General features: G+C 43.1%; 1 protein-coding gene across 1 annotated transcript; it reads right to left on the minus strand.

The window, feature by feature from the left end:
* Nucleotides 1–292: 292 nt before the first annotated feature.
* Nucleotides 293–15,734, minus strand: LOC123723847 (zinc finger protein 263-like). Its single transcript, XM_045717551.1, has 6 exons — nt 15,063–15,734; nt 7,533–7,663; nt 7,184–7,360; nt 3,949–4,113; nt 3,512–3,623; nt 293–3,348 (listed from the first exon to the last, which is right to left on the minus strand). Exons 1-6 carry the CDS (start codon nt 15,307–15,309, stop codon nt 2,426–2,428), a joined length of 1,755 nt encoding a protein of 584 aa, XP_045573507.1. The 5' UTR covers nt 15,310–15,734; the 3' UTR covers nt 293–2,425.
* Between the last annotated feature and the right edge of the window lie 421 nt (nt 15,735–16,155).

Raw genomic sequence — 16,155 nt, forward strand, 5'->3', positions numbered from 1 at the left:
TGCGAGAATTTGGCTTTCTCAAGCTTCTGCTATACTACCTCTAGAGAAACGTACCTTTTGATTTACACCAGAGGTCTAATACATTTTGGAAAATCTGGTCTTCATTGTGGTCCTATTTAGAAAACCTCCCATAAATGCCCATGTTATAATTGTGATATTTTTATGACTGCCTTTTTGTATAAGATTTTGCTCTATCCTTATTTTATTGTACTTAGTCTGTGTAACCCCTGTTAAAAGAAAATAACATTCTAATAAAAAATGACAAAAAATAACCAAGTCAGTCAGCACAGTGTCAATGTGAAGTACAGGAGTTTAATTACATAATGATACATGTATATTCAAATGTATTAAAAAACACCCCGTGCCCATTTCCAAATGCCCCAGTGTACCACCAAGGTACTTGATATTGAGATAAAGGCCCAATGCAGCCGTAAAGATGAATGCACTAACTGTAAGTCACTCTGGATAAGAGTGTCTGCAAAATGACAAAGTAGAATGACTTTCTCACTATTTTAACCCTACCTTTTCTATAATCTGGTACCCCCGCTTGGCTAAAATGATTTTTAGAATGCTTTGGAAAATGTTACATCTTCACTACTTTGTCAAGTAAATTAAGGCATTCTCACTATAAAATACCAGTATAAACCTAAAGAAGAAACAGGTACTCATATGCTTAATTTAGTTATTTAAAAAATTTCGCTATACATGTTAGGATTTTTAAATACATTAAGGCTGCATGGTGCAACTAATGATGTAATAATACATTTTTTTTGTGCAGGCTGTACACACTTCATCAGTCTCTCATTTACAATTTGGAAAGCACTTGATAATGCCTCGAATTTCCCGGGGGCATCCCCTTTGTGTGGCCGTAATGCCTCCTGAAAAAAAAAACATGCCAGTGGCCGTTGTGCCTTTGGGCTGTATATAATAATTACAATTCCCTTCTCCTGACTGGGTGCTCTGAAGCAGCTCTCCGTCACGTGATCAGGTCTTTCTCACAGGCTACAAGTGAAGGCAGACACATTGGGGACGCAACTGTGCATGTCCTTATTCAATTCCCAGGCGCATATTGAAGATATTGGAAGACTGTCCACATTTACTTTGTCAGCCAACAAGATGAGTAGGCCTAACAAACAGCAAAAGCACCAGCCTATGTAAATCTACTATTCCCCCATAGTACAAAAGTTAACCCATTCTATGAGAAATAAATATTCCGGACAGTTGTGGGATGCGATAGATCTTAAATTAATACAACTAGTGTCAATTTTTTATGAATTATTTTAAGCAATGAGGCTGACAAAAAAGATCAGAATGTTGAAAAAGGCTATTTCTTCACATTAAGCACAGCAATGCGCACACAGCAGTTGGCTATAAAGCATGAATGCTCCATTAGCAGGAAAACATTCTCAAAGCAAATGCGATTATGCATGTAATGCTTTTATTAAAAGGTGCATTTTGAAACACACGCTGCGTATATATGCCAGTTAGGCTCTACACCCATTGTAACGTGGATTAATATGCTTAATTTTAAGAAGTTATTTGGCCACTTTAGTTGTGATACAAACCTTATCCAAACATATAGGCCTATGGGCTAGGCTACATGAGGTGTGGGACTATGATTAGAAAAAGTTGCAAAAAAAGACATGCTCTGTTTCTTGCCTTAATTCACACGGTGGGCATCATTCACAAGTGAAACACTAATATTGTCACCCATCAGACTATTCTTGATTTAATCTTGTCTTTACATATGCTAAATAATGTGTGTGAAATGAGTTTTGATTTGAATGGACCATTACCATGCACCTGTCTTAACGGGCAGGAGGGAAAAAATGCATTTCCCATGGTTCATTTTCATGCCAGCCAGGTAGGCTATACTCCTGTTGTAAAGAGAAGCAATATGCTTAATATTAGAGAAGTTGAGAAATAAATATAGTAGGCCTAGCCTATAGAAAGCTGATGGGATCCTCTTTTTAATAGAGGCCATCACTCTCATGCAATTGCATAGCCTATAGAAATGTTGCGCAACATGAGCTCTCATGAAGTGTTTGATTAGATTTTCAATGACATTTGCATTGCTGTCAGAGTGATAAGAGGGACAATCGAATGCTGAGCACCAGGCAGTTAGCAAGTTTGGTAGGCTATTAATGATCAGCAGGATCAGAAGCCTAATTACCATTACTAAATGGTCACGTGGAATTTGACTGCTGTAATGACTCGTAACTAACAGCCCTATACCCACCTGGTGTCCCAGGTCTAAATCAGTGCCAGATTAGAGAACAATGAAAAAATGCAATGGAACTGGGTTCGAGGTCAAGAGTTGAGTTTGAGGGCTTTACACGGGCCGTGTGCATTTTCTGCTGGTGTATCCTGAAGTACCTCCTCTCCCCACAGTGCGTACAGGTGAATGGCTCTCTCGTGTGGATCTTCAGCTGGTGCTGGTGGGAGAACCTCTTCTCACACTGGGGAAGCTGTAGGGTTTCTCCCCTCTGTGGACTCTCTGGTGTCTCTTCAGGTTGGATGAGTGTGAAAAACTGGCCCGGCACATGTGGCAGCAGAATGGTTTCTCCCCTGTGTGGACCCTCTGGTGCCTCTTCAGGCTGGACAAATGTGAAAAACTGGCCCGGCACTGGTGGCAGCCGAACGGTTTCTCTCCCGTGTGAATCCTCTGGTGGATCTCCACCTGTTTGGGGAAACTGAAGGCTTTCCCACAGAACGAACACAGGAAGCGCTTCTCTTTGCCACCAGATCTACTGATAGAGTTACTACTACTGTCATTTGTCAATGGGCTTGTGTATCCATTTACTGTTGAGGCACTGGCATTGTCTGAGGTCTGGTTTAACATTAGGAGAGTGTGAGGAGGATGAAGGCCAGGGAGAGTCTGTGATGTCACAGGGTCCATGTTCCAGTTGATAGATCCTATAGAAGGCAGGCTGAAGGCAGCACCTGTTAGGGGGTTAACCTGAGGCGCCATCAGTCTCTCTGAATCACAACTATAGGAGCAGGACGGAGCATCGCTAGCCGAGTCTGTGTTTGTTTTCTCCTGCCGCATACGGACACTTCCTCGTCCCCGCGGACCAAATCTACGCCTCGCCCTGGTCTCAGCCAGTCTGTTGTCATGGAGACTAAGTTCGGATGTTTTGTGTTCGACTGCCTGTTTCTGGTTGTGGTTTACAGTGTTGTTCCCCAGCCCAGAGTTGAGGACGTTGTCCAATCCACTGACCTCCACTATGTTGCCTCTGGTCCTGGCCTGCTCGGTGATGTTGTCCCCTGGGTCCTTGGCTGCACCCATCTGAGTCTGGGAATCCAAGATGGCCGTCCAGTCTCCTCTGTTAGCCTCCAGCCAACCACCTGTTGGAAGAGGTTAGAAAATATACTTTACAAACATGGCAGAGAAGTCTACATTTGGAGATGTTAAGTTCATTCATTATGCGTTTCAAATGATAGCCAGGTGCATCACTATTCCCATTGAAGATCTATTACTGTATGTAGGCTATATGTATTTCTCCCTTACCTTGCTCCCCCATCTTTAGTCCACTCAGCAGGTCAATGTTCTCTGGTCCGTCTTCTATTGTCTCCTCTTTGACTAACAGCAGATCAGGCTTCCCATCCTCCATGTCTACTGACTGTAAGAGATACAGAGTGAGAGGATGTTAGATCAAGAAATCTGATGAGCACCCTGCTATGGGGCATCTTCTGATTGGGCAATGAGGGATTTCTATGAGTACTATGCAAATGTGTTACTTAATTTGATTACTTGATACTTTAAGACCTTATCCACAAAGCATCTCAGCGTAAGAGTGCTGATCTAATATCAGGTCCCCATCTGTCTACATAGCTTTATTCATTATAATCAAAAATGCTCCTAGATCAGCTCTCCTACTCTGAGAGGCTTTGTGGATACGAGCTCTGACCTAATACCATTCAGACAGTAGTTCACATTGGGCTCACCTCAGTGAGACTGTGTGTGGTCCTGTGCTGCTCAGCTGGTTCCTCTGTGGGTTCAGGAGGAGGTGTAGTCTGGTTGTCCTTCATGACCATGGTCTCCTCAGGGTTCCCCAGACCCTCCTCACTCCCCTCCTCCTTCACCAGCAGCACCTTCAGACCCTCCTCCTCCTGGAAGAGACAGGTGATACAGATTACACAGACATACACTCCCTCAGGTACGTACACACAGATAAACACACTTTCAACATGGAGTGTTTACCCATCCCCACTACGTTTGAGTCCTATACTGTAGTTACAGAATTACTTCATTGTTAAGGGTTCGTACCCTTTATTTTTGAAAATGTTTTCCTAAAATGACATACCAAAATCTAACTGCCTGTAGCTCAGGACATGCATATTCTTAATACCATTTGAAAGGAAACACCTTGAAATTTGTGGAAATCTCAAATTAATGTAGGAGAACATAATACAAAAAAAATATTTTGTTTTGTTCCATCTTTGAAATGCAAGAGAAAGTCCATACTTTCAGATAGGAGTCTAGGTGTAATTTAGATTTTGGCCACCAGATGACAGCAGTGTGTGCAAAGTTTCAGACTGATCCAGTGAAGAATTACATTACTGCACAATATTTTGTATTAGGTCTGCCAGGAGTTTGCCCAATTGATACATTTAAGTACATCACTATAGAGAACATGCAAAAAATGTTAGATTTACATAGGAATGTCATACATGATGGATCATTAGCTTATACACTAACTTATCACACATCTAGATGGCGGGGTGGGCGTGGAGCCAGAGACAGCAGTGGGGTGAAACTGTAAACCCCAAGTTCCTACAGTTGAACATAAAAATGTATTTTATCAAACAAAAATGCTACATTTTATCTCTGGGACCCTGAAAAATCAGAGCAAGAGTACCAAATGTAACTACATTACCTTCATAGGTGAATATCAAACCAGTTGCCGTGATAAGTGTTTTGTTGTGCACTCTCCTCAAACAATAGCATGGTATTTATTCACAGCAGTTAGATTAATAAGAATTTAAGCTTTCTGCCCATATAAAAGACATGTCTATGTCCCGGAAAGTTGGCTGTTGTATACAATGTAATTGTAGTCACATTAGCGCATGTTAGCAACGACCGTCCCGGTTTGGGGACACCGATCCCGTACAGGTTAAACCCATCATGGTGGACGTAAATATGAGTAATCAGACTAAACTATTTATGTGTACTCTAGGTGTTTCACTTCATAGTTTGTTCTCCATATGTTTTTAAAAATTTGTGAGCCAAATGTGTTCACCACTTATTTCCATGACTGATCAAAATAAGTGTTCTCATAGCTCTCTCTTGTCCCTCTGCAACAGACTTATGGTGAGATATGTTTGGACCATGGAATCGTATCGGCACATTGTATCATGAGGTCCCTGGCAATTCCCAGCCTTAATTGGTTATAAAGTGCGGGTGTGTGGACGCAGAATAGGGTGAGAGCAGATGTGATGTATACTAAACAGTCTCAATGAAAAGTCCCATTTTGTGTTTATTCAACATAAACACGTTTTAAATACACTTATGAAAACCACACACACCTGTCTCTCTGCGTACCTGGCAGACATCTCAGCTTGGATGTCGGCCCACCACCTCAAGCTGAACAAGATGGAGCTGCTCTTCCTCCCAGGGAAGGCCTGCCAGCTCCAAGACCAATCATCATGGTTGATTGACAACTCCATGGAGTGCAAAGAACATCAAAGCAGTGACCTGCTGCAACTGTGATATGTGGTTGTCTCACCCAGCGATCTTAAGATGAATGCACTACTTCTAAGTCACTCTGGTTAAGAGCATCTGCTAAATAACTTAATGTAAAATCTGCATGAACTTGATAAACTGCATTCATTTTCTCATTAAAAGTGTCTTAGGAAAAAAATGTTTTGTTGAATGGTAGTAATGAAATAGGCATTTGTGAAAATCATATAGCCTGCACAGTAGAAACACAATATGTAACATACTTTTTAGGCTTATATATAATATCTGGATGCAATATTCTATTCAGGAATATTCAACACTGAAATCTGTTACTCTCGTTATTGCAAATGCATCTGGATATTTTCTGCTGACAATAAATGAATCATTATATTTAATGCAGGGTTTGATCTAAACATCAGAAGCTATCGAGTGGAATGGTTACTTTCTATGATAGAGTGGAATGGTTTTTCTGCTGGTGTATTCTGAGGCTCCTCTCTGAGAATCTCCTATGTGGACCTTCAGGTGCATCTTCAGGTTGCCAGCCAGGGCAAAGCGCATGTCACACTGGGTACAACAGAAGGGTTTCTCCCCTGTGTGGACCCTCTGGTGCCTCTTCAGGTCACCAGCCTGGGAGAACCTCTTCTCACACTGGGGGCAGCTGTATGGTTTCTCCCCTGTGTGGACCCTCTGGTGCCTCTTCAGGTCACCAGCCTGGGAGAACCTCTTCTCACACTGGGGGCAGCTGAAGGGCTTCTCCCCTGTGTGGACCCTCTGGTGGATCTCCACATTCTGGAGGCAGCTGAAGCTTTTGCTACAGAACATGCAGAGGAACCGTTTCTCTTTACTATTGCCTGATTTTGCTCCCCCACCCAGTGCCTTGGCCCTTTGGTCCTTTGAATTCAATACCCGATCGAAAAGGACCTGGCCGTGTGAATCCGAAGGTGCCATTGACGTGGATACTGGGTCGTGATCCCTGAACATGTGTAAAGGGGAGTGGGTGGCGACATTTGTCTTTAAGCTTCCCCTGTAATCTAAGAAATCTTTGCCTTGTGAGTGTCCTTCTCCTAAATGAGTGTCGCCTACATTCCATGTCAGAGGAGCGTCGCCCTCCACTTTCACGTCATTTACAACAACCTCCTCTTTCTTATCTAAACACCCTTCAGAGTTTACACAACTACTGTACTGGTTCCAGTCCCCTCTAGACAGATCAGTCTGTGTCTGTAAACCCAAGGATATGTTGCCAGGGTTCATCTCTGTAGAGTAAGAACAAGATAGATCACTGCCAGTCTCTAATGCGTCACCTGAGTCCCGATGGGAATGAACCGTCCTCGGACTTGGGTTACCGTAAAGTAAATACTCTGAGCCAGGAGCAGGAGGACAGCCCAGTGGCACCAGTCTCTCTGGGTCTGACCTGTGGTCAGATCCTGTGTGTAAAAGCCTTTGTGTTACAGTTAAAGTCTCGGTCTCTGACTTGAGGACGGCATTCGCCAGTCCACTGACCTCCATGATGCTGCGTCGTGTCCTAGGCTTGGGCGCGGCAGCGGTGTGTAGGTCCTCCGTGGCTACAGGTGGCGCTACTCCAGTGGTTTCTACCGTCTGGATGTCTCTGCTGTGCTGTGGGTCCTCCACTCCTTCAGACCTCTCCTGCTTGACCCCAGGACCTCTAGCCTCTGCAGCCTGACAAGAGAGGTTTATTACTGGCACATGAGTTGAATTGGATAACAATGTCGTAGTGAATTCACAAGCTCTTATGGCAGATAAATAAGGATGTGCATAAATAGCTGAAGGAAGTCTTTCTGAAATAAACAGGACATATTTGATGTATTGTAACTTTCTATGTTACACTAACCTCTATCACGATAACATGCTGGGTTGAGGTTCCACTCCCCTCATCAACAGTGATTGGTTGGTCATCTCTCCATGTATTGTGTCCCGCTGGCTTCACAAAGCTCCTGTGGCTTCCAGTGAGATGTCCTTCACCTGAGACAATGATTGGGGGAAAAGTGGTTGTTAGACTAGCTACTCTCAATGCTCAACAGTATATTGTACACTTATGAGTCTACATTTGGCAAGGATGTAAGGTAGCACTCCTTAACTTCATACACTATTTATTGATTATGTTCCATGCATCACATTCTTTTAAAAGTATGACAATAGGAAATATGGTTAGAATATGATACTGTCTTTGTGCAATAAGAATTTGGTCTTAATTGACCTGCCTGGTGAAATAAAACAAATTGTGCAAGATAGCTAAGTAATCAGGGTAAGTATTGCACACTATCCAAACACTAACCATAGACTTAGATAGAAATCACATTGTATCTGTCCCATTATGGGTCAGTGAGAGCATGGGCAGCGCCATTGTAGTACAGACAGAGATGTTCCCGGATTCATCCAATAGCATTGAGGAGATTACCCATAAGTGCATAGATGACGTCGTCCCCAAAGCGACCATACAAACGTATCCAAACCAAAACCAATGGATTTCCGGCAATATCAGCGCTGGGCTCAAGTTAGAGCTACCGCTTACAAAGAACGGGACACAGACAAGTACAAGAAAGCATTCTACGACCTTTGACGAGACAAACATGGGAAATGACAATATTGTAGGAAGGTGGAATCCTATTACACCGGCTCCAACGCATTTCCGATGCAGCAGGGCTTGCAGACGATAACAGATTACAAAGGAAACCCAACCGTGAAATGCCCAGTGACACAGAACTCCCAAGTGAGCTATAGTTTTGACAAGTCGGTTAGGACATCTACTTTGTGCATCACACAAGTAATTTTTTCAACAATTGTTTACAGATTATTACACTTATTTCACTGTATTCCAGTGGGTCAGAAGTTTACATACACTAAGTTGACTGTGCCTTTAAACAGCTTGGAAAGTTCCAGAAAATGATTATGGCTTTAGAAGCTTTTGATAGGCTAATTGACATCATTTGAGTCAATTAGAGGTGTACCTGTGGATGTATTTCAAGGCCTACCTTCAAACTCAGTGGCTCTTTGCTTGACATCATGGGAAAATCAAAAGAAATCAGCCAAGACCTCAGAAAAAAAGTTCTAGACCTCCACAAGTCTGGTTCATCCTTGGGAGCAATTTCCAAACACCTGAAGGTACCACGTTCATCTGTACAAACAATAATACGCAAGTATAAACACCATGGGACCACACAGCGGTCATACTGCTCAGGTAGGAGTCGCATTCTGTCTCCTAGATATGAATGTACTTTGGTCCGAAAAGTGCAAATCAATCCCAGAACAACAGCAAAGGACCCTGTGAAGATTCTGGAGGAAACAGGTACAAAGTATCTATATCCACAGTAAAATGAGTCCTATATCAACATAACCTGAAAGGCCGCTCAGCAAGGAAGAAGCCATTGCTCCAAAACCGCCATAAAAAAGCCAGACTATGGTTTGCAACTGCACATGGGGACAAAGATTGTACTTTTTGGAGAAATGTCCTCTGGTCTGATGAAACAAAAATAGAACTGTTTGGCCATAATGACCATCGTTATGTTTGGAGGAAAAAGGGGACGGTTGCAAGCCAAAGAACACCATCCCAACCGTGAAGCACGGGGGTGGCAGCATCATGTTGTGGGGGTGCTTTGCTGCTGGAGGGACTGGTGCACTTCACAAAATAGATGGCATCATGAGGTAGGAAAATTGTGTGGATATATTGAAGTAACATCTCAAGACGTCAGTTAGGAAATTAAAGCTTGGTCGCAAATGGGTCTTCCAAATGGACAATGACCCCAAGCATACTTCCAAAGTTGTGGCAAAATGGCTTGAGGAAGCTTGTGGAAGGCTACCCAAAACATTTGACCCAAGTTAAACAATTTAAAGGCAATGCTACCAAATACTAATTGAATGTATGTAAACTTCTGACCCACTGGGAATGTGATGAAAGAAATAAAAGCTGAAATAAATCACTCTACTATTATTCTGACATTTCACATTCTTAAAATAAAGTGGTGATCCTAACTGGCCTAAAACAGGGCATTTTTACTCAGATTAAACATCAGTAATTGTGAAACTGAGTTCAAATGTATTTGGCTAAGCTGTATGTAAACTTCCAACTTCAACTGTATGTAAGAATGCTGTTCATTGACTACAGCTCAGCCTTCAACACCATAGTACACTCCAAGCTCATCATGTAGCTCGGTGCCCTGGGTCTGAAACCCGCCCTGTGCAACTGGGTCCTGGTGTTCTATGGGCTGCCCCCAGGTGGTGAAGGTAGGCAACAACACCTTCACTACGCTGATCCTCAACAGAGGGGCCCCACAAGGGTGCATGCTGTGCCCCCTCCTGTACTCGCTGTTTACCCATAACTGCGTGGCCACTCAAGCCTCCAACTCAATCATCAAGTTTGCAGATGACAAACCAGCGGTAGGCCTGATTACCAACAACGAGACATCCTACAGGGAGGAGGTGAGGGCCCTGGCATAGAGGTGCCAAGAAAAGAACCTCTCCCTCAACAAAACTAAGGAACTTATCGTGGACTTCAGGAGACAGCAGAGGGAGCACGCCTCCATCCACATCCATGGGGCCGCAGTGGAGAAGGTGAAAAGCTTCAAGTTCCTCGGCGTACACGTCACTGACAAACTGAAATGGTCCACCCACATAGACAGTGTGGTGAAGAAGGTGCAAGAGGCTGAAGAAATTTGGCTTGTCTAAGATCCTCAAACTTATACAGAGGCACAATTGAGAGCATCCTGTTTTTGTGTATCACAGCCTGGTAACTGCACTGCCCGCAACCGTAAGGCTCTCCAGAGGATGCTGTGGTCAGCCCAACGTATCACCGGGAGCACACTGCCTGCAATTCAGAACATCTACAGCACCCGGTGTCACAGAAGGCCAAGAATTTCATCAAGGACCTCAGCCACTCAAACCACGGCTTGTTCAACCACGCTATCATCCAGAAGGCGAGGTCAGTACAGGTGCATCAAAGCTGGGACCGAGAGACAGAAGCAGTTCAAGGCCATCAGACTACTAAATAGCCATCACTAGCCGGCCTCCATGTGGTACCCTGCCCTAAACTTAGTCACGGTCACTAGCCGGCTACCACCTGGTTATTCATCCCTACATCTTAGAGGCTGCTGCCCTATGTACATAGACATGGAACACTGGTCACTTTAGTAATGTTTACATACGGTTTTACCCATTTCATATGTATATAGTGTATTCTAGTCAAGTTCATCCTATTCAACTATTGCTGTACATATAGTATTCTAGCCACGTATTCTTCAGATATACTAGATATTCAATCCACATACTGTCCATACATCCCATCACATACATACATACATACATACACTGAACAAAAATATAAATGCAACATAGTGTTGGTCATGTTTCATGAGCTGAAATAAAAGAACCCAGAAATGTTCCATACACACAAAAAGCTTATTTCTCTCAAATGTTGTCTACATCCCTGTTACTATTTCTCTTTTGCCAAAATAATCCATCCACCTGACAGGTGTGGCAAATCAAGAAGCTGATGAAACAGCATGATCATTACACAGGTGCACCTTGTGCTGGGGACAATTAAAAGGCCCCTCTAAAATGTGCAGTTTTTTCACAACACAATGCCACAGATGTCTCAAGTTGAGGGAGCGTGCAATAGGCATGCTCACTGCAGGAATGTCCACCAGAACTGTCGCCAGAGAAATTAATGTTAATGTTTCTACCATAAGCCGCCTCCTACGTCATTTTAGCGAATTTGGCAGTATGTCCAACAGGCCATGTGTAATCACGCCAGCCCAAGATTCCACATCCGGCCTCTTTACCCGGACAGCTGATGAAACCCTTGCCTTGATGACAGCTTTGCATACGCTTGCTTTTTCTCAAATCAGCTTCACCTGGAATGCTTTTCCAACAGTCTTGAAGGAGTTCCCACATATGCTGAGCACTTGTTGACTGCTTTTCCTTCACTCTGCGGTACAACTCATCTGTAAAAATGTCAATTGGGTTGAGGTCGGGTGATTGTGGAGGCCAGGTCATCTGATGCAGCACGCCATCACTCTCCTTCTTGGTCAAATAGCTCTTACACAGCCTGGAGGTGTGTTTTGGATCATTGTCCTGTTGAAAAGCAAAATGATAGTCCCACTAAGCGCAAACCAGATGGGACGGTGTATCGCTGCAGAATGCTATAGTAGCCATGCTGGTTAAGTGTGCCTTGAATTCTAAATAAAGTCACAGACTGTCACCAGCAAAGCACCCCCACACCACCTCCTCCGTGCTTCACTGTGGGAACCACACATGCTGAGAATCTGTTCACCTACTCACCGCATCACAAAGACACAGCGGTTGGAACAAAAGAAAATCTAATTTGGACTCATCAGACCAAAGGACAGATTTCTATCAGTCTAATGTCCATTGCTTGTGTTCCTTGGGCCAAGCAAGTCTCTTCCTGTTATTGGTGTCCTCTAGTAATGGCTTCTTTGCAGCAATTTGACCACGGAGGCCTGATTCACAGTCTCCTCTGAACAGTTGATGTTGAGATGTCTGTTACTTGAACTCTGAAGCATTTATTTGGGCTGCAATTTCTGAGGCTGGTAACTAATGAGCTTATCCTCTGCAGCAGAAGTAACTCTGGGTCTTCCTTTCCTGTGGCGGTCCTCATGCGAGCCAGTTTCATCATAGTGCTTGATGCTTTTTGTGACTGCATTTGAATAAACTTTCAAAGTTCTTAATTTTTCGTATTGGCTGACCTTCATGTCTTAAAGTAATGGACTGTTTCTCTTTGCTTATTTGAGCTGTTCTTGCCACAATATGGACTTGGTATTTTACCAAATAGGGCAATTTTCTGTATACCACACCTACCTTGTCAGAACACATCAAGAAGTAAAGCAATTCCACAAATTAAGGCACACCGGTTAATTGAAATGCATTCCAGGTGACTACCTCATGAAGCTGGTTGAGAGAATGCCAAGAGTGTGAAAAGCAGTCAAGGCAAAAAAGGTGGCTACTTTGAAGAATCTCAAATATAAAACATTTTGATTTGTTTAACACTTTTTTGGTTACTACATGATTCCATGTGTGTTATTTCATAGTTCTGATGTCTTTTATTATTCTACAAATGTAGAAAATAGTACAAATAAAAGAAAAACCCTGGAATGAGAAGGTGTCCAAACTTTTTACTGGTACTGTATATATATTTATACTCCGGACTCCGACATTGCACGTCCTAATTTCTCTATATTTCTTAATTCCATTATTTTACTTTTAGATTAATGTGTATTGTTAGATATTACTGTTGGAGCTAGGAATACAAGCCTTTCGCTACACCTGCAATAACATTTGCTAAACCTGTGTATGTGATCAATAAGAATTGATCTCAACGTTTCATACTGACCACCATTGTCCCTGTTCCCAAGAACTCAAAGGTAACCTGCCTAAATGACTATCGTCCCGTGGCACTCACATCTGTAATTATGAGTGCTTTGAAAGGCTGGACATGACATAAACACCATCAACCTAGATACCCTGGACCCACTCCAATTCGCATACCGCCCCAACAGATCCACAGATGACGCAATCTCAATTGCACTTCACACTGCTCTCCCCCAAGAGGGGAAATAACTATGTGAGAATGCTGTTCATAGACTACAGCTCAGTGTTCAATGCCATAGCCCCCTCCAAGCTCGGGACCCTACGACTGAACACCCCCCCTCTGCAACTGGATCCTAGACTGCCTGGCCGGCCCTTGGTGGTGAGGGTAGGCAACAACACCTTAGCCATGCTGACCCTCAACATGGGGGCCACTCAGGGGTGTGTGCTTAGTCCCTTCCTTTAAACCCTGTTCACGTACAACTGCACGACCACGCACAACTCCAATACCATCTTCACATTTGTTGACGACGTGACCGCGGTAGGCCGGCTCACCGACAGCGATGAGACAGCTTACAGGGTGGAGATCAGAGACCTCGCACACATTCACTACAAACCCACTGTCACACATCATATACGGCTGCTAACCTGTCATTTATTTTACGCTTATTATCTATCCTGATACCTAGTCACATTACCCTGCCTTTATGTACATATCTACCTCAAATACCTCGTACCCCTGCACAGTGATATCACAGACAGAAGGGGTAACCCAGACAGGTCACAGGGGCTATGAAGCTGAAGCATCCGTTTAGAACGTTTTCTCACCACCAAATATGGTAGTGAGAGGAAGTCCAGTCGCAGGTAGTGGGAGAGGACGAAACTAGGCCGACATTCTGCACATTTTCTCATAGATGAAACGTCTTCTCTCAAAATGTTCTGTACCCAAAACTACAATATTTTACGAACACAGTGCACTAAGTTTTATAGACTTGACGTTTTGCTAAAGTAAAAAATTGCATTGTTTAGGAGTGCAACGTCAAATTGAGGTTGTGCACACACACATTTTAGAGGAGGCGCAGCGGTCTAAGGCACTGCATCTCAGTGCAAGAGGCATCACTACATCTCAGTGCAAGAGGCATCACTACAGTTCCTGGTTCGAATCCAGGCTGTATCACATCCGGCCGTGACTGGGAGTCCCATAGGGTGGCGCACAATTGGCCCAGCGTCATCCGGGTTTGGCCGTCATAGTAAATGAGAATTTGTTCTTAACTGGCGTGCCTAGTTAAATAAAAACTAAAAATATACATACTACAACGCGCCAATAGTATCTTGCTAGCTATTGCTTGGCCCACCTCCTTGCTTGTTCTGCCCACTATGCTTCATTTGCTCCCACTGTAAAACGACATCTATCTTGGGTTAGTTATAAATATGTTTGGTGATATGGTACTGATACTCTATGTACATAGCGTCAATCTTGTGTATTTTATTCCTCGTGTTACATTTTGTATTTTGCTTCTTCTTTTTTTACACTGCCTCATTGGGAAGCACTTGTAAGCATGTATGTCACAGTAAAGTCTACACATGTTGTATTCGGTGCATGTGACAAATACAATTTGATTGAAGGCCATCTCCATTTTGAAGTAGTACATTTTATTTTTCTACTACTTCTATGAGTTGGCAAAAAAACTGAAAGCGTGCATACTGCCACCTGTATTGTGTTGTTTGAACAGGTATAAAGTCAAAGTTGACGATTTACTGGCACCTGCAGTTATGGATTTTTTTACTCACGAGTATAATTCATTGGCTGATCAAAGATCCCTTAATGGAATAATGTGATCATTCCTTAACTCATATGAAGTTCCACCCAGTTTAATGCTTCAAAACGGTGAAAGTACTCAATGGCGCTGCTCATGCTAACAAGCTTTTGAGTCCACTATCATTCTCTAGGACCAAGACACAATTGTGGGTAACACATCTGAACACATGCGCAGAGGGAAACGGGGTGATGGGCCCCGCAGCCTCTGCCTTCTGCTAAATGTACCTCTTGCTATTCCTCTGTATCGATCGAGGATCTTGACACTACTGGGACGACGCTCCCGTGCCACCTTCAGTTCCAGCATCTGTAGTTTCCTCCGCAATCCCCGGTTCTCTTTTTGGCTTTGAGACATTTCCAAACGAAACACTGCATAGTCGTCGTCTACGAGTTTACAGATCTCTGCCACGGCTGCATTCGCTAACACCTCCATAATGGAGGCTATTTGAGTGTGAAAAACCACACAGTTAGCCATGTTAGCTAACGTTAACTACTAAGTTAGCCAGCTAGCGAAATACCTAGAAAAATAACATATCGACCAAGTACTGTCTCCAACGTGAATTAAAGACTACCTGAGGTAAGTATGTGACGCTGTGCAGTTAAACGAGTTTGAGTTCCAGAGTGTTAATAAACGTCCAAATAACAACAAACACGCTAACGTGGAAATTGTCATTTAACTTCCTTTTACACAGAAGATAAATGATTTTATTGGTTGTCGTCATAGCTCTAAAGGCGTGGTTAAATGTAACATTCATGCGCACTGTTCTCTGAAATACATTGCTACTTATTACATTACACATCAACTCTCCTATGATCAGTGGTTATGTCCGAATACCAACACAAGCGTACTATATACTTCATTAAACTGCATACTAATTTCGGCATTTGATTTAGTAGAATTCAGTCGTCTTTTCCCACTCACGTGTTTGACAAGAGGCGATATTGAGAGATTGACGCGCTGTACCAAAATGAAGGAATGGTGCGAGTCAACGCGATGGTGCATTCGAAATTTCATATACTATATAACGTTATTTTATCGCATAATATTTTGTAAGCGAGCATATGGGTATTCGGACGCGACCAATATCTGTAAAGCAGAGAACATGCTTGTTTAGAAAGTAGTGTGTTAGTAAGAATAACGTAAGAAAGTATAACAGCTTTATATTCTATCTCAATCAATTTTATCACTCACGTGCTTCTTAAACAACAGGTGTGGACTAACAGTGAAATGCTTACTTACGGGCCCTTCTCAACAATGTAGAGATAAAGAAAAGAGCCATAGGGTGCGTTCGTAAATTCACTGGATATCTACTCTGATTTC

This window comes from Salmo salar, chromosome ssa04, assembly GCF_905237065.1.
Source record: "Salmo salar chromosome ssa04, Ssal_v3.1, whole genome shotgun sequence".
Taxonomy (NCBI): domain Eukaryota; kingdom Metazoa; phylum Chordata; class Actinopteri; order Salmoniformes; family Salmonidae; genus Salmo; species Salmo salar.

What these genes read in the sequence shown, in the direction of transcription:
- LOC123723847 (XM_045717551.1), bottom strand. Translation starts at nt 15,309, where the DNA reads ATGGCTAACTGTGTGGTTTTTCACACTCAAATAGCCTCCATTATGGAG. An exon ending in AGCATGTTATCGTGATAGAG is followed by an intron (nt 7,361 to 7,532) that starts GTTAGTGTAACA and finishes CTCTCTTGTCAG; the next exon opens with GCTGCAGAGGCTAGAGGTCC. An exon ending in ACTAAAGATGGGGGAGCAAG is followed by an intron (nt 3,349 to 3,511) that starts GTAAGGGAGAAA and finishes CTCTTCCAACAG; the next exon opens with GTGGTTGGCTGGAGGCTAAC.